At 43.9% G+C, this 17,680-nt stretch overlaps 1 protein-coding gene across 4 annotated transcripts in view; it reads left to right on the plus strand.

Moving 5' to 3' along the window:
- Positions 1 to 17,358, plus strand: part of ppp2r3a (protein phosphatase 2, regulatory subunit B'', alpha) — a 62,385-nt gene extending 45,027 nt beyond the window's left edge. For 2 of the 4 annotated variants that reach the window (XM_028975530.1, XM_028975531.1), the window contains exons 4-15: positions 6,990 to 7,265; positions 8,340 to 8,443; positions 8,532 to 8,634; positions 8,914 to 8,988; positions 9,940 to 10,026; positions 10,135 to 10,291; positions 10,550 to 10,598; positions 10,710 to 10,799; positions 12,892 to 13,067; positions 13,217 to 13,335; positions 13,516 to 13,622; positions 14,929 to 17,358. In XM_028975530.1, coding sequence (XP_028831363.1) covers positions 6,990 to 7,265; positions 8,340 to 8,443; positions 8,532 to 8,634; positions 8,914 to 8,988; positions 9,940 to 10,026; positions 10,135 to 10,291; positions 10,550 to 10,598; positions 10,710 to 10,799; positions 12,892 to 13,067; positions 13,217 to 13,335; positions 13,516 to 13,622; positions 14,929 to 15,025 — 1,440 coding nt within the window. In that variant the 3' untranslated portion in view covers positions 15,026 to 17,358. Of the gene's footprint in view, positions 1 to 4,666; positions 5,474 to 6,989; positions 7,266 to 8,339; positions 8,444 to 8,531; positions 8,635 to 8,913; positions 8,989 to 9,939; positions 10,027 to 10,134; positions 10,292 to 10,549; positions 10,599 to 10,709; positions 10,800 to 12,891; positions 13,068 to 13,216; positions 13,336 to 13,515; positions 13,623 to 14,928 lie in introns of those variants that run through there. The other 2 variants (XM_028975533.1, XM_028975532.1) reach the window with 2 other exon arrangements.
- Positions 17,359 to 17,680: the final 322 nt, after the last annotated feature.

Below are 17,680 nucleotides of genomic sequence, written 5' to 3' on the forward strand. Positions count from 1 at the left end.
TGCATGTTTATGTGTTTGAGTGTGTGACTGAAGTCTGCCTGCTGCTAAAATAAACTGCAAATTAGATGCTGTATCTACGGAGGGAATCATTTTATACACACACACACATACACAGTTCAAACCACACCCACTATGCCAGGAACTTCCACCGCATTAACCAACCCAGGTTTACGTGTGAGTGCCCACAGTGTCATTTTCAGAGCTTGGAACGGCTGTTGTACTGAAGAATTGCTTTACTTGTTGTATTTTGTGGATGTTCTGGCATGGCTTCACCACCTTTATGGACGGTGGACAGCAGGTCCAAGTTAAAGAACAGTGTACGGGTGCTGTGTGTGTTATGTTATGGTCCTCACCTGTCATTGCCGTTCTGCTTGCAGACCTGTAATCACTTCTTCTCTCAAACCAGCCACAGCAGCTGAGAAATATAAATAGAGCTGTACCCCACCCCCACCCCCCAATCGTATTTCTTTTTCTATGTATCTCTCCTATGTCCTCAAGCCCCCAGCATCATAAATCAGCCGTCTGAAGCCTCCAGCCGTGCGTTCTTCTCACCTTTGGGCCGTCACACCCATAAACCCCTATAGGTGTTTGTGAAGCTGAGGATTAAAGTGGAAATGTGCATCAGGATTCCTGTTCCCACTCTCACACCCTGTCATTCTGACATGAACATGGCCAACCATGCCCCAGCGGCAGTCGTCGCTCCCGCTGCTCATGAGGGCACATGCCGTATCCCACCAATAAATCAAACCAGTAGAGCCTTAAACGGTCTAATCAAATGTTGTTTTTTGGCTGCTGCGTTTACAGGGATATCAGGACTTCCGCGTTGACGTCCCGCTGTGAGCGAGGAGCTGGTGAGAAACAGTGGGCGGGAGCGGTGGGACGGATGCGTAGACTTTGTGCTGACATCTCAACCACGCGCAACTGAGACCTTGAGGAAAACGATGGAATGAAAATATTGTTATTGACCATTCCACGCCATTTCCAGCTACGCCAGATATTTTGGCTATGTGAGATGTATTTAAAAAAGGCTGCCGAAGAGGGCAGCATCAGTCTGGTAAAGGTTAGTAGAGTAAAGGGTGACCAAGCTGAAGGTTGTTGCCAGGCCTCGCTCTGGCCAATCGCAGGTCTCTGTTGTAATTAAAAGCTCGTCCTTGTCATATTTAATAAAGCCGGGCCTGTTAAAAACGTACTACGCTCTCCATACCTCAGCAGGACTGGTTTATGGACAGGGGTGCCAGGAGGGTGGGGGGTGGAACGGAACAGTACTCTACCTACGGGTTCACCCCGCGATACTCCTGCTGACCTCAACAAATGTACAACAGCCAAGCAAACACCCAACCCCCTCAACAGCCCCCCCCCCCCAAAAAAAACTTCCGGCAGCTCGATCCACTCAGCAGGCTGGTCACGCCTCATCTGACACAACTAAATAATGACCAAATTCACATGGACCACAAGGGTCCACTGACTGTAATTCCGTACACCATATCTAGAACGGTTTGGGTTTGTGAAGAAAGAAGGAGCTGTAACACCTCCTCCAGCATGTCCATCATACCGATTGGAGTCTTGTTGCTTAATTGTTACACAGCGCACTTTTCAGCACCTCTGTCGTATTTAGGTGTGATTGTGACTATTTCATTCTCGTACGTTAACGCATTAATACATTTATTGTATTTATTGTATTATGTATTTATTGTCTCATTATAATCACAATTGACATGAAGACTGCTAGAAATAAAGTTTGCATCAATGGTCGACAGTTTGTGGTGCGATATCAAATAGTATTTCGCCATGTACTGCATTATAGATATGGAGACATCATCTTGATGTCGATGCAAATGGAAGCTTCACCATTTTCCAGAAAGACAAAATGGTGTCAAGGAGACATTCTGTGCAGTCCTTTAGCTTTCAAATAGCTCTCGAATCCCGCCAGTGAGTTGTGAGAACCGACTGAGTTGCAGAGGAGGTGTCTGGAATGTGGCCTTGGGTCCAGCACAAGCTGCACCGGTTCCAAAGAATCCCAGTGCACAAGGTGACTCGCTCTGGATTGCGCTGTTCTCTAGAGAGCCCTGGCGAGCTACGGCCGGCTCTTGCGTTTCTTGGCTTATCGCTGTTCAGGACCTTTAGTGTGAATGAGGCTCTGCAGAAGAACCAATGTCGTGCGTGAGACCAGAGTCTGATGTTTCTACGCTCAACCTGTGGAGTGTGTCAGTAATTAAAGCAATGACCACCTGGAGACATTTACACATGAGAATCAGAACAGAGTCACCCCTGTGGAGAAGATTTATTTTGCTTAGTTATACAATTTTGCCTTCCTTTCGCCTTGTTTGCTTGTTTGTTTATTTATTTTCATGTATGGATCAATCCATGTGAATATATTGTGAAGTGAAAGTGTCATTTGTCATCATGATACACAGTTCTATACGGTGCACACAATGAAACGTGTCCCCTGCATTTAACCATCACCCTTGGTGAGCAGTGGGCAGCCATGACAGGTGCCCGGGGAGCAGTGTGTGGGGACGGTGCATTTACGTTTGCCCTCAGTAGAATATTGACATTAAAATTGACAATATTAAATTAATTAAGATAATAATTAATACTATTATTGTTTTATTTATAATTTTTTTTTTCAATGAAGCTGTGTCTCATCTGCTCCCTCTGCTGGCGAGAGGCTTTTAGCTTTGTTCAGTAAATCTAATCCCAGGTCTGAAGCACGGAGAAGCTGTAAAGTAAAGTAAAGTAAAGTAAAGTGAAGTGATTGTCACACGTGATACACAGCAGCACAGCACATGGTGCACACAGTGAAATTTGTCCTCTGCATTTAACCCATCACCCTGAGTGAGCAGTGGGCAGCCATGACAGGCGCCCGGGGAGCAGTGTGTGGGGACGGTGCTTTGCTCAGTGGCACCTCAGTGGCACCTTGGCAGATCGGGATTCGAACCGGCAACCTTCTGATAACAGGGCCACTTCCTTAACTGCTAGGCCACCACTGCCCCCTGTAGCACCTCTGAAGCTGACGCACACCTCTGAGAATACCTTGCCTGAGATCTCCCATGCACACTCAGGTGGACATTTGTAGAAGAGAACAAAAAGCATGCTTGTATATGTGTGTGTGTGTGTGTGTGTGTGTTAGGGAGAGTTGATTGCAAAAGTAAATGTGTTCCCAGCCCTATTTATAACTCATTCAGCCACATGTTAAATCATTTTGTCTTAATATGACTTTTTATGGCTACAAGAGAATGGCCAAGTCCTACTGTATATCCATGCTGCGTGCAGATTGTCATCCTGGTGAGCTGTGATTGTTTAAACCTGAACTATGCAACTTTTATAATCTGAGCTTTCATATGAAGTCCTTTAGCATATTGCACATTAGTCACATTTCAGTGCCGGTTTGCAAAATATTGTTACAACTCGTAACTGAGACCATGGAAATGGGAAACCAGGACAAGCGTCTTTTTTATAGTGTCTGAACCGACACATGGTGCAAACAGGCTCTTCTCTCTGGGTTTTTAAGAATAAGCATGTTCCTTCCTATGCACAGTAACAGATGGGTCAGTGACAGTATTAGAAGGCACGGGGCAGGGAATGTGTCTCCTCCGCCCTGCCCACTGTGGAATCTTGATGTGTTTGATATTCTCCAAACAGCTGCCGGAGACAGGGATTGCTATCTCCAGCTAAAATGTCAGGAGGCCTCCTGTAGCCATGGGGGTTATTTATAAGACGGTAGCATAGCGGTCCCGTTCTTTAGGGGAGGGAGGGGTTGTAAGGTTCACTTATTTTGTGGTGTAAATTTTCTTCCTGCCATGTTAGAGGCTCCTAATGAACACTCGCAACACTGGCCCTTGTTAGGTTTGAAGGAGAGCTGCTTTTGACAACCTTGAGGCTCTGCTGTGTCCAGATGCTGTCACTAGGTGGCGGTACATGTTTTCTGTTAAGGCAGGTGGGGTTTTTTTGCTGACTAAAAGTAGCAACTGCACATAACCACAAGATCGGGAGATTTGTCTCCATGTGAAACTCGAATCCCGTCGCTACTTCCAAACCGCCCGAACTGCCAGCATTCTTCAGAGGCAGGTGCTCGCTCCCCGCCTCATCCTGTTTCATCCTGCTTCGCGTTTCAGTTGAACGGGTGCATGTAAGACAAGCAGGAGAGACTGAAGAACGCATTACACGTTGACTTCAGAACCTTCTTCATGCAGCCCTTCGGTGCCACCACTGGAGTGATCGGCTGTCGTAGACCAATATTAAAGGCTTTGGCCTTTTGCCTCTTTCGGGCAGTAATATTGTTGGCATTGCAGTGTGACAGTGGGCACCAACAAAGCAATGCCCAGAAGCCTGCCAGTAGTCCTGAAGCACTGCTGCATCGGGCGCCAGGTCCACCACAAGTGTGATTAGAAGTGCTCATATAAAAGCAATGGTTCACAAATGCAGTTAGCCTGCTTCTAGTAGAACCCCAAAAACTAAAAACCACCCTGCCCATCTGGGGGGCATACACAATGCAGTGATTGGCAGCAATTTGTTCTTCATCTCTGCATCTGCCACAGCTAACATTAGTAGCTGCATGGGTGGTGTTGAGTCTGGAGGTCGGGGTGGGGGGGTTGCTTCCTTTCCCACAATGCATTTTATACAGACATTTGACACATGTGCCCCCAACCACCCACCCACCCACCCTGCATAATGTTCAGCTTCCCCCTTCCTCTCTGGATTGCTGGGACAGTATCCCCGTACCCGGACCCCGGTGAGGGTCATGTTTCGGCGAGCCGGGAACTGCAGAGCTTTGAGCTGAACTGAGTGGAACTGAGTGCTGTCGTGTATTTAAAAAAAAAAAAAAAAGTTTTTTTTTCATTATTTCTTTCGTTGTTTTTTGGGAGCCCCAGAGTGGGAAGCTGGTCGCAGCCGGGCCCCTCTGTGCCGAGCACCTGCCGGCTCTGACGGCTACAATGTTCCAGCTCTATGACGACCACGCCAGCAGGCAGTGCGCTGCGAAGCCCTCGTTTCACTCCCAGCCCTCCGGCTTACAGCCCGGGACAGAGCCTTGCGCGTGGAGTTTAGTGAGCGTGAGTGTTTGTCAACGTGCGTGCGGCTGTACGTGTGCATGAGCGAGGGATTAAGGGGGTGAGAGAACGAGCGAGCGAGCGAGCGTGTGAACGAGTAAGAGACAGCCCAGTGTCCTGAGAAGGTCTCGCTGGAGAGCTGTCATTGGTGGCTAAACTCACTGAGGACCCTAGGAGTGGCATAGCCACGCTTCTTTTTCTGTATTTCGGGCTGTTTTTGCGAGAGGGGGGGGCGCCTTTTTCCCTTAAATCCTTTTTCGGACGTGTCTGGAGTGCTTGACCTCCCAAACATGATGATTAAAGAGACCTCACTGAGGAGGGACCCCGACTTGAGAGGGGAGCTAGCCTTTCTGGCCAGGGGCTGTGACTTTGTGCTCCCGTCACGCTTCAAGAAGAGGCTCAAGTCTTTCCAGCAAGCAGCACAGGTCAGTAGAGAGATGGGGGGCCGGCAGAGGCTAGCGCTGCGGCTAACTGCCACATGCCGGGGAAGACAAACTATTTACAGGCAGATACCAACATGTCTATTAATAGAGTTGGGTGGATGGGATGAACAGGGTGGGGGTGTTTGCAAGAATACAGTGTGTACAAGTGCATGAGAAGGGGGTGGTGGAGGGGTGGACGGGGGCTTCAGCTGCTATACTCAATACACACAGTACTGTACCGAGGCGCGAGTCCGCGCCCTGGCCAGCACTCATTAAACTGGTTCAAACTGCTAATGCATTAGAGTTTGCCGTTTTCATGGCCTAGAGCAGTTTGCCTGTCAGCATGTAACTTGTGGTGATGGGTCTGTTTGCATGGCGGAATTGATGCACTCCTCTAAACTGAGGAATTGTTTCTTGACACACACACCCTGTGGTTGCAATTTTATAATCATGAAAAGCTTTCTTAATTGTTTTTTGCAGTTTTATCGAATCAAGTTTACAGTAAGGGTGCAACATCCCCTTACCATTCATTATGTACAACAACATACTCAAGTAATGTCTACTTTTCTGTCAAGTGGTCTTGTATATCTCCAACAACTGCAAAAGCTGTGCTATTCTTTCTATATCAATCAGCAGTCCTGATTAAATGAAAATAGCCAGGCAAAACATGGCACCACACACCTCATGACAATATAACCACAGTACGACACCGTTCCTGAAATAAAAATTCAGTATCTGGTGGAAGAGGGTGTATTTTTAGGGCTTTGGAGGTGTCTGGATCTGTGGGTAAGAGGGTTTGCACTTATTTGTGCTGAGGAGCCCTTGTCATCACATCAGCAGGAAACGTGATGCTGCCAGCCCAGGGCTGCTGGTAATCCAGCGAGGGCCGGTTCTAGCAAATGCCCTGGTGGAACAGGATAGCTCCACTAAGCCTGGCCAGGCCAGTGTGGCTTTTATAAAACCACAGTCCAGTCTGCTACATGATCAGATGCAGCTGAACACCGAATGAAACATTTTCCAAATCTTTCCCAAAAGACTGTAAACTATTCTGCACATTCTTCGAAATCCATGAAATTCAAAAGCTCCATTCAGGACTACTAAAGAGTAGTTTTAAAATTTGTCTTAACAGTTAGAACAAAACGTTTCATTCATGTGCAGCTGATATTGTCCAGGTGGTGCCTAATGCTCAAACAGTAACATGATATATACTGCTGTTGCTGCTGCCTCAGTTGATTTTTCACAGTACGCCTACTGCAACACTAATAAAATAGGAATGCTTCCAAGCAAACACGTGTGAGGTCAGCATGGCATTATAATAAACTGTGAAATTAGCAGCAAATTAGATGAAGATGTAGGTCACATTGTGCAAGAGCCAATCACCATCACCTTCTCTGCCTCAGGAGTTACTACAGTAATATCGTGTAAATATTTTATGCAAAAATGTTTTTAAAATGTATGGAACTGAATGAACAACTTTCTTCATTAAGAATTCTGCTTTCCCATCTTTCCCTTTCGCCAGGTACAAAACAAGCCGGAGAAGAAACCAGGAACCCCCCCTCTATCTCCTACACCAGCAACCTCCACACCAACCCCATGTCCTGGGACCCCTCCTCCGTCCTGCGCAGTAGTGGTCACTCCACCTCCCATCGCCGTAAACATTCCACGCTTCTACTTCCCCAAAGGCCTTCCCAACTGCTCTGCCAACTACGACGAGGCCATAGCCAAAATTGAGACGGCCTTCGCCGACTTCGAGGAGGAGAAAGCTGACATTTATGAGATGGGCAAGATTGCAAAGGTACACATTAAGCAAATTACACCGGCATATGTTTAGAATAGTGCGCCCTGTCATTATTGCATTGTCTAAATGTCATTGGATTGCAGTGTTTGGGCTGAGGTTGCAGTGAGCTTTGCCGAAATGGCCTGAGGTGAACTCGTGAGCCACATTCAATATGATCTTCCAGCAGGCAAAATACGATGAATTGTTCTGACATTACATGATTTTTGTTGTGCTATTTGTCTAGAAGTCGAAATATAGGGCAAAATACCATTAGGGCTTGGCGATATCAGATAAACACTAGAATTAAGACATCATATAGTAATGATTTTGAATATATAGCTATGATTATGATCAGTATTTTGTATTTGTAATATTTTGTCTGACTGCAAATATCAGTGCATGTAAACATCAAAGGGAGTTAACATGTATAAATAGATCAAAGCATAGAATGATCATGGCTGCATCCAGAAATGTATGTTACTGCATTCCCACATCTCCTTGCTTTTGCCTCTCTATGTCATCAAAAAAGAAGGGCAGAGAAAGGAACAAACCACTAAAGGATTGAAGCCAAAGCCAAAATGGGGCTACTTGAATAGTGCTGTAGTTTTTTATGTACTCAAACAATTAATTTATAACGATATGACTGTCTGAAAGTGCATTTATGATTATTTGTTCTCCTGATTACCAGTGTGAAAATGTCTATCATGATGGATTATGTGGAGCACTCATTTGTATGTTGCACTGCCCAGTTTTTTTCCCAGATGTATGACATTTTGTAATCTAATTGACAGTGGCTTGTCTGGAATGCCAGTGTCAGTTCTGTCTTTTCTATTCCATTAACACTTCATTAAGACTAATTTTGCTTGCTGTGGTACTATAACTAACTGTAGGAAAATATGTCATCATACAGATATATATATATACTGACAGTTAAAAAAACACGTTCAGTTGTTTAAGAATCAAATAATAAAATGTAGATGCTTATTGCAATGCAATATTGTACAGGTGATATGTGTAAGCTGAATCACTTTCTATTCAAAGTAGGTAAAAGAGTTATATTCATCTTCCTCTCCCTCTCCCTCTCTCTTTCAGGCTTGTGGATGTCCACTATACTGGAAGGCTGCAATGTTTAATGGCGCTGGGGGCGAGAGAACTGGCTTTGTGTCTGTCCACTCTTTTATTGCGACGTGGAGAAAGTAAGCTCTAAACACACATACACCACACAGATGAACTCCAGACAGATTTCATGGCTGCAACCGTTCATTTTTCTGATCACCTCCACAGGTTATTGCACAGCTGCTATGATGATGCATCCAAGTTTGTTTACTTGTTGGCCAAGCCAGGCTTCAGCATCCTGGAGCAGGAGGACTTCATCCCACTGTTGCAGGTGATATAAATGGACCATATATCTTCATGTGCTTGACCCTACTGTGTATCAAATCCAGGCATTGAGACACAGTCATTTGACATTGGGCAATAACAAGGACATTTTATTAAAGAAATTAAAAGATTAAAGAAACACAAGCTTGATGGCGATGTTAGATTACAGACAGACATAATGTTGTTAGATGAAAGACTAGGATTGGGTTCAAAATTGTGCAGACACATTTGATTTAAAGAAGTCAGAAAAATTGTCCCTAAGGGCCTTTTATTTTTGCTTGTATAGGACATAGTGGACACTCATCCAGGGCTGACATTTTTAAAGGATGCACCTGAATTTCATTCCCGCTACATCACTACGGTGAGTAGTGCTCTGTTTTATCATTTGTTTTCTGCTATTGCAAAGTGTTATTTGTCTCAAGAATAGCTTAACATTATTAATAATTTGAAAAAAAAATCACAATATCATACTCTGCTAGTATAAAGCTGTTAGGGCATGTATCAGAGCTTCATACAAGACGGCCAGCATTAGGACCGCTGTGTCCCTTGGTCTCTGCAAACAGCTGCAACACGTGTACAGGGGGACTTTCAGTGTGCCCCTGACATCACGGAAAGACTGATCCCAACACTGACAGCATCAGTGTCCCAGCTCCCAACTCACGCCCATATTTAGTCACTTCCTCTAGCCCTGGGACAGTCACACCTCTTTGGCAGACCAGTGAGCACTCCTGAGGGTCTATCAGGAAACACAGGTTAATCTGTACCAGTTGTTTCCGCTGTGAAATGCGACCACGGGGGCTATTGTCACCAGCCGGCCCCTCTGGTCACTATGCAATTACTCACGTCTGCCTCATGGAAACTGCCTACTGTAGGTGTTACGGGATGTGCCCTTGGATGGTCACGTTCAAGCGAGGCATGTCCCACTGACTGTCCATTAAGTGAGAGATCATTTGGTAATCGATCTCTGGATTCAGGAACATTCGGTCCCCATTAACTTCAGCAAATCCACAGGCATCTGTCCACCTGCATCACCCTGGTTCAGCTCTACAAGCAGACAAGCGTTTAGGCAGCTGAGGGTCTGTTTTATATTATGTTGTATATTTATATATGTATATTCTTAAATAGTTGTTACAAAAGATACAAATTATAAATTGCTGATTATGTCAGAAATAAAACATTGGTCACTTTATGGTCCAACTGACTTGTTAAATGTAATTCTGCACATTTTAGTACGCATTTCAGCATTTTGGGGAAGCTTTTGGATGTTTAGTTTCCTTAATGTTACCTTTTTAATTCTTTTTTTAATCCAAAGGTTATCCAGAGAATATTCTACACAGTGAACCGCTCCTGGACTGGCAAGATCACCTTGACGGAGCTGAGAAGGAGCAATTTCTTGCAGGTGAGTGTCTATACCGTCTATTCCGTACACTTTTTAACTGTTCATCAAAGTGCTGCATGAACAATGAAGTCACGTTACTGATGACCAGGCCTCATGCTCTGTTGTCAGACCTTGGCGCTCCTGGAGGAGGAAGACGACATCAACCAGATCACAGACTACTTCTCTTATGAGCACTTCTATGTCATCTACTGTAAGTTCTGGGAGCTGGACACTGATCATGACCTCTTCATTGATCCGAAGGACCTGGCCAGGTATAACGACCATGGTAAGTGAAGGTGACAAGAAAGCCATTAATCATGTATCCTGTACGAAGATCTCATGTCCTCTATTATTGTATCATTATACTGATGCTTCTAAGAGAGAATATTTACTTTATTAATGGCCCTCTTAAATATGTCATGGTGTTACGGTCATGATTGTTAACATTAGGAGGCCATTAGGATTTGGGTTCAATCAGTTCCTGGTATTCGTGATCGAAATCAAAGCTGTCACTAATGACATTTCTTTTTCTGTCTCCCTTTAGCTTCATCAAACAGAATTATCGAGCGACTCTTCTCAGGTGCTGTCACACGGTAAGAAATCACAGCAAAAGAGTCAGAGCCATGAGCTTTATTCCACTTAAACAGTGGATTATTGGTACTGTTTTTCTTGCTCTGTAAAGAACTGCTTCTAATCTCCAACAGAGGGAACTCTGTTCAGAAGGAGGGCAGGATGAGCTACGCTGAGTTTGTGTGGTTCCTCATCTCGGAAGAAGACAAGAAAAACCTGACCAGGTATTTAGTTGCCTACTATTTCACAGTTGGTCTTAAATAAGATATGTATGACTGGGTTTATTACAGCTGTATTTTGGGTAAACTTTTATTTAACCACATGTGTCTGTTAGGATCTGGTCCAGATCATACTCCAGGTCTAGTTTCATGTACATCCTCCTTGATTCTAAATTGTTCTCACCTGTGTCTGTTCTTCACTGTTTCTCTGGTGATGCTTACCCTGTCTTCATGGAATAAAACCTCTGTCTCGTGAGTCATGCAAATGCGTCTTCACCATATTCTTCACCATATTTGACCAACGACCCGAGCAGAATTGGACTTAGCCAATGCTGCTCTGATGGCTGCTGAGGAGTCCTGGTTCACCAGCCCCCTCTTGTCCTTGGCTTCATGTTCCGCAGGGTCCCGGCAGTTCAGAATGCCAGCCCCATGCTCCCTTGTCTGGTGGTGTCTGAGGAAGAGGAAGGGTGGCAGATCAGCACGCGTGTAGTACACTGACCAGACTGGTGGGCACCTGTGGATGGCGAACATGGTGCCGGTCCCTGGATGGGCTGTGCTTTGGCCCGGGCCTTAAAACGTCTAAGCAGGACTGCCGCCAATTGTTAGTAGGGACTCCCTAGCCACCCCACTGACTGTTTTGGGAGGCACGCCGGGAGTCATGCCTAGGGAAGAGGTACTGGGAGGATCCAGTCTGGATGGGGAGACTCACAGGGTTTAGTAGCCTAGTGGGTAACACACTTGCCTATGAACCAGAAGACCCAGGTTCAAATCCCACTTACTACCATAGTGTCCCTGAGCAAGACACTTAAGTTGCTCCAGGGGGACTGTCCCTGTAACTACTGATTGTAAGTCGCTCTGGATAAGGGCATCCGATAAATGCTGTAAATGTAAATGAGACTCTGGGTCCAGGGTTTGGACCGGAGTTTTGTGATCGTTTTGTGTTTCCTTGATTCTCTACAGGGTGGGCCATTTATATGGATACACCTTAATAAAATGGGAATGGTTGGTGATATTAACGTCCTGTTTGTGGCACATTAGTATATGTGAGCGGGCAAACTTTTCAAGATGGGTGGTGACCTTTTGTTTTTTCAATAGGAAGAGGGTCATGTGACATCAAATTTATTGTTAATTTCACAAGAAAAACAATGGTGTGCTTGGTTTTTAACTTTATTCTTTCATGCGTTATTTACAAGTTTCTGACCACTTATAAAATGTGTTCAATGTCACAAACCATTTCCATTTTATTAAGGTGTATCCATCTAAATGGCCCATCCTGTACTGTTTTCACCTGCATAGGCATGTTTAAAGCTGCCTTGTTTGTCTCTGTTCTTCATCGGGTCGTTGTTGGTGATGTTTTTATGTGCTTCTGTCAGGGTCCAACCCAGAAGCCCAGAAGGGGATACTCCGGGTACGGAATGTAATAAACCTGTCTCATGAGTTACGCAAATGCAGCCTATTTCCTCTCCATATCCGGCCACCACGACAGTGTCTTTTCTGTGAAGTCTGTCTTGACATTTATCACGATTGGGTGCGACTGGCACCTGACACCAATCTGATTGACATCAGGGCTCCAGCCATGGAACGGGTGTGAGTAATTAGGGACATGGCTGGAGCCTGGTTATAAGGAACTTTGGAGCAGCCGTTCAGGGCTTCCACATTTTTATGTGGACCATGCAACGTATGAGTTTAGTTGTTTTCAGTACTGGCAATCGGCACACACCTGCGGGTTTGTTTCTGTTCTCCCCTTTTGTTTTCACTGTTTTTGGCCCTCGCACCGTTTTCCTGTGTTTGTGTTATTATTAATAAAATCCCATTCCCAGTATGTCCCGCCTCTGCACTTCATTCCCCTGTTAGCTCGTGGACGTGACAACATTGGGGCTGAAGTAAATGTAAATGTCAGACGAGGGAGTCGATTCAGTGTGAAATGTAGTTCTCAAGATTGCTCCGATTTAGATTGTTTATTACAAGGTGTGAGCCCGGTACATTTGCTCGTGTGTCTGAAAGAAAGATCTGTTTAATTCAGTAATAGCACAGGACTGAGCACTGGGGCACCATCATGGCACCTTCAGGTTCTTCACACCCTTGTTCTGCTCATCAGCATAGAGTACTGGTTTCGCTGCATGGACCTGGATGGGGATGGTGTCCTCTCCATGTACGAGTTGGAGTTCTTCTACGAGGAGCAGTGCGAACGGATGGAGGGCATGGGAATCGAGCCGCTGCCTTTTCATGACCTGCTCTGCCAAATGCTGGACCTGGTGAAACCAGAGTGCCAAGGCAAGGCTGACTTTTTAATGCTTGTTCTACTGGTTTTAGTCTCCTCTTTGTCATTATTGCTTCAATGTTGGATTCTGCTGGATTGGCATGTCTCTAGGTTGGTGATTTAATCACATCACTGTTTTCTTCTCTCTCTCTCTCCTCCACAGGTAAAATAACCTTACGGGATCTAAAGCGGTGCAGGATGGCTCACATATTCTTTGACACATTCTTCAACCTGGAGAAGTACCTTGATCATGAGCAAAGAGATCCATTTGCTGTGCAAAAGGTTCGAGATCACACACACACACACACACACACACACACTCAAGCATCATTTCAAACCCACTTCAATAGGTCAAGTGGTTTGTTGCATGTGACAACTCACCTTTTGATTCGTTCTTGTGTAATACCTGAAGGCTCTGAAAACGTGTATTCTCAGCATGAATGGTGTTTATGTGCCTGTCAGGACGTGGAAAGTGACGGCCCAGAACCCTCAGACTGGGATAAGTACGCCTCGGAAGAGTATGAGATCCTAGTGGCTGAAGAGACGGCCAATGAGCAGCTACAGGAGGGGTGAGTCATGGCCCCACTAACTCTAATCGGGATTTCTTGCTGCCATAAGTGGTTGTAGTCATCTGACACTGTAGTTTTTGTGATACTTGTGATTCTCACAAAAGTGAACTGTTCCGCTCAGTATTAAAACAACCTAAAAGTTATGGAATATTATGTCATATGGCATTGTAAGTCGCTCTGGATAAGGGCGTCTGATAAATGCTGTAAATGTAAATGTAAATGCATAGAGAGAGAGACACACACACACAAACACACACACAGTGCAGGCCACGAGTTTGGACACACCTTCTCATTCGATGTGTTTTCTTTATTTTCATGAGCATTTACATTGGTAGATTCTCACTGAAGGCATCAAAACTATGAATGAACACATGTGGAGTTATGTTTACTTAACAAAAGGTGAAATAATTGAAAACATGTTTTATATTCTAGTTTCTTCAAAATAGCCGCCCTTTGCTCTGATTATTGCTTTGCACTCTTGGTATTCTCTCGATGAGCTTCAAGAGGTCGTCACCTGAAATGGTTTTCCAACAGTCTTGAAGGAGTTCCCAGAGGTGTTTAGCACTTGTTGGCCCCTTTGCCTTCACTCTGTGGTCCAGCTCACCCCAAACCATCTCGATTAGGTTCAGGTCCAGTGACTGTGGAGGCCAGGTCTCCACTTTTTGTTAAGTACATAACTCCACATGTGTTCATTCATAGTTTTGATGCCTTCATTGAGAATCTATCAATGTAAATGGTCATGAAAATAAAGAAAACACATTGAATGAGAAGGTGTATCCAAACTTTTGGCCTGTACTGTGTGTGTTTGTGTGTGTGTATATATATTATGTGACAAGAAAGTAGATGTATGAAGTAGATTTATTAATTGTGGGGGCATTATGGCCATGTGCAGATCTCACTGAACCCTCATGAGATAAGAGTTTACTGAAAACCAGCAAATAAATGTTGCCTCATATTCGTAAAACTTTTATTACCCAATTGCTACTGAGTCTAGTGAGCGCGTTATAGACTATCAAGCTGGTGCTGGTCTGTCATGTGACCACTCTAGGATCGGCCCAGTGGCTTATCACTCAGATTGCTGGAGTTTCTGGGGTTCAGTTTACTACTATACTGAGCTGGGGTTTATGGGCTGACCTCACTTCTTTAAAAAAGACATTTAGTAGTAACCGCTAATATTAGCATCAGGGCCTGTGAGATTTTATACATGTGCCATACTCATTAATAGTCTATTTAATTACAGCTTTGTGCAGCATTTGAAGTGAATATTATTGTATGTACATTTGTTCTGTAATTTGTTTTTATGCAGGTCTTTTGAGGATGACTATGAATCCGATGAGCTCACGGTGCCCTCAGACATTGGGAATAAAATGGACAAGCTAGTAATATCCGATCTGTCTGCGTAAAAGGCTGTCACTTTCTCATCAGTGGATTCACAATGGATGAAACGAAGGACTAGAAGGTGGGAGAGATGTGGCCCATTGCCCTGTTTCTCATCTTCTCATCTTCAGAGGGAATAATGCAGTACTTCTAAGTGTAAACAGCAGACTTTAGTGTGTGTGTTCCTTTGTGTGTGTGTGTGTGTGTGCAATAGAGCAGATTTGTAAACCAAAAGGCTTTCACTTATGTGCAATATGTCTTAACACGTTCAGAGCAAATCACATTTTCCGCTCTCCGCTGAGATGCCCATTTTCTCTCCTCGCCTCCGAACTCTCAGCAGATTCCCTCCGTCTGCTTAAGGACTTGGCAGATTTTGTGGGAACAGCTTTAGACTGTCGTTGAAGTGTGAATCAATCTGTGGGAGACTCCACATTTACTTCATCAAAGAATCCACTACAGGAAACTCTAACATCTTGGTTTTATTGTCATTTCTTTTGATCAGTGTTGGTTTTCACACAGACCCTGACTTTTACAGACTTTTTTTCTCTCCTGCTCTCTCTTGTGCTCAGAAGACTTTGTGTTGCAGAGCACCTTCAAGTGGCGGGAGGGTGAACTGCAGTGCCACACAATTGATTGCGAACAGGCAAAGAATTTTTGGGAGTCAGTGACTTCAAACACTCATGGAAGGTGGACTGCAACAGTGGCCAAAGCATCTCGAAACATTTCCATATGCTATGTCTGCATCACACATTATCCTGTGCTACTAAAGGAGAGCTTAGCCTGACAATCTTGAACTAATATTTCCTTTAAATAATTGGAAACTGTAGTCTGGTCACACAGGTTCTGGATAAAAGATAACAGGGCTGACGTCACGGTGGGCAAAAATTAAACAGATTAATGTGTACAGGCATATGGGACAGGAGAGTCAAGAGAGTAGCGTCCCTTTAATCTTGCAGGCAAAAAAGCCTTGATGACTTTGGTTGCCGATCGTTTATCATGTTCATGTTCAACAGTAGCCGACTGTACAGCACTGTGTGTTTGTGGAGTTGGTACTCACATGAAAAAGGGTCTTCATTGGAGGGAGTCTCAGGAACTGACCTGGATGAGCAACTCTTGATTATATGTGTTGTCATAATGTCCACTGAGCTCTCCATAACCCTTAGTGACACGCCTTGCAAAATCCATATAACTTCACTGCACACAAATTCCTGTTGTTTTTTATTTGTTTCTTTTTTATTTTTGTAATTAGTGTAATATATTTAAATATGCAATATGTGTCTTTGTCATATGTGACAGCTAGCTCTCTGTGTTATTGTAGTTGTGTTACCTTTTGGCCTTACAGCAGTAGTTTTGTTTTATATAGACCCTTGTAAATGTCTTTATTCTGTTTTTCCCCCCATACGATTAACTCTGCCACTGAGTGGTAAATTCATTTTAAATTATGAAATATCTATGACTGCCAGTGTTATGTGCATTAAGCTGAAAGAGTGGGATGTTTTTTGTTTTTTTTTGTTCTCGTTTTTCTTTTGAAGGAATTCTTTCTGAATTAATTATATAAGGTGACAATCAACTGGAGAATATAATGTGTGCAATGTGTTCATACCGCAGTGCTTGATAGATGACAAATCAAAAGCAATAAAAAAGAATCTGCTGTAGTGATCAGGCTAATTTGAACAGAAATGGAAAACTTGAAAATTGAATGTGTTTAAACATGGTCGCACACCTCACTAACCTATGCAAAATCAGACCTTCTGTATAAATATCGGCAGCTAGGAAAGCTGATAAAAGAATCTATTAGAGGAACTTGAGTTTTATATATTTTTTCACATGTACTATTTCTCTGAAGTTATGTATGTGTTATTTGGTTGTAAGTGAAAAAAAAAAGGTTTGAGTTGGCACCTGTGTTGATGTGCTATATTAATGTGGTTCTTGTGTTGCATGAGTTTATTTCTTTTTTTCCTTTTCTTTATTCTCTGAGATTATAAACATAAATTAATAAATTGCAATTTACAGTGTATACAGATGTTACCTTGCTGTGCTCATAAGATTCAAAAAGGTTCATCTCAGTTGTTCAAATGCAATGAAATTCATATTTGCACACACTAATAAAATGGAGACGAATAGACATGCAGTAAAACAACTGCATCGTGATTTTAATCCTAATGGGCATAATATGTTTCAGAATGACTGAAATGGGGCATATGGACCATATGAGATGTAAACTATCAATGCACAGAAAAGTAATGTACCAGTACATGTCATGTGCTAGATGAGAGGAGGGGGAAACATACCTGAGCATGATAAAGGATTAAAAAAAAAAAAAAGATAATGTGACAAATTTTAAATTTTTAGCAGAAAAGGCAGAGAAGTGTCGGTAATAGTTTGTACAGAAGAGCATGTATGGCAGAAGCGAGCTGCGGCATCAGCCCGGGTAGAATGGGGGTCAGTGGAACCCCGAGAGAAAGCCAGTCTCAGAGAGCCTTTGACAGTAGCCGACTGTACAGCACTGTGTGTTTGTGGAGTTGGTACTCACATGAAAAAGGGTCTATTGAAGGCCTTGGTCCCCCACCCATCCTCGTCACCTACGCGTCAGCAAACAAGGAGGGCTCAGTCCATTAATCTTTCCGCAGACTCCCTGTGTACATAGTGACTGGTGTGCATGTGTGTGTCTGTGTGTGTTG

Source organism: Denticeps clupeoides, chromosome 4, assembly GCF_900700375.1.
Source record: "Denticeps clupeoides chromosome 4, fDenClu1.1, whole genome shotgun sequence".
NCBI lineage: Eukaryota > Metazoa > Chordata > Actinopteri > Clupeiformes > Denticipitidae > Denticeps > Denticeps clupeoides.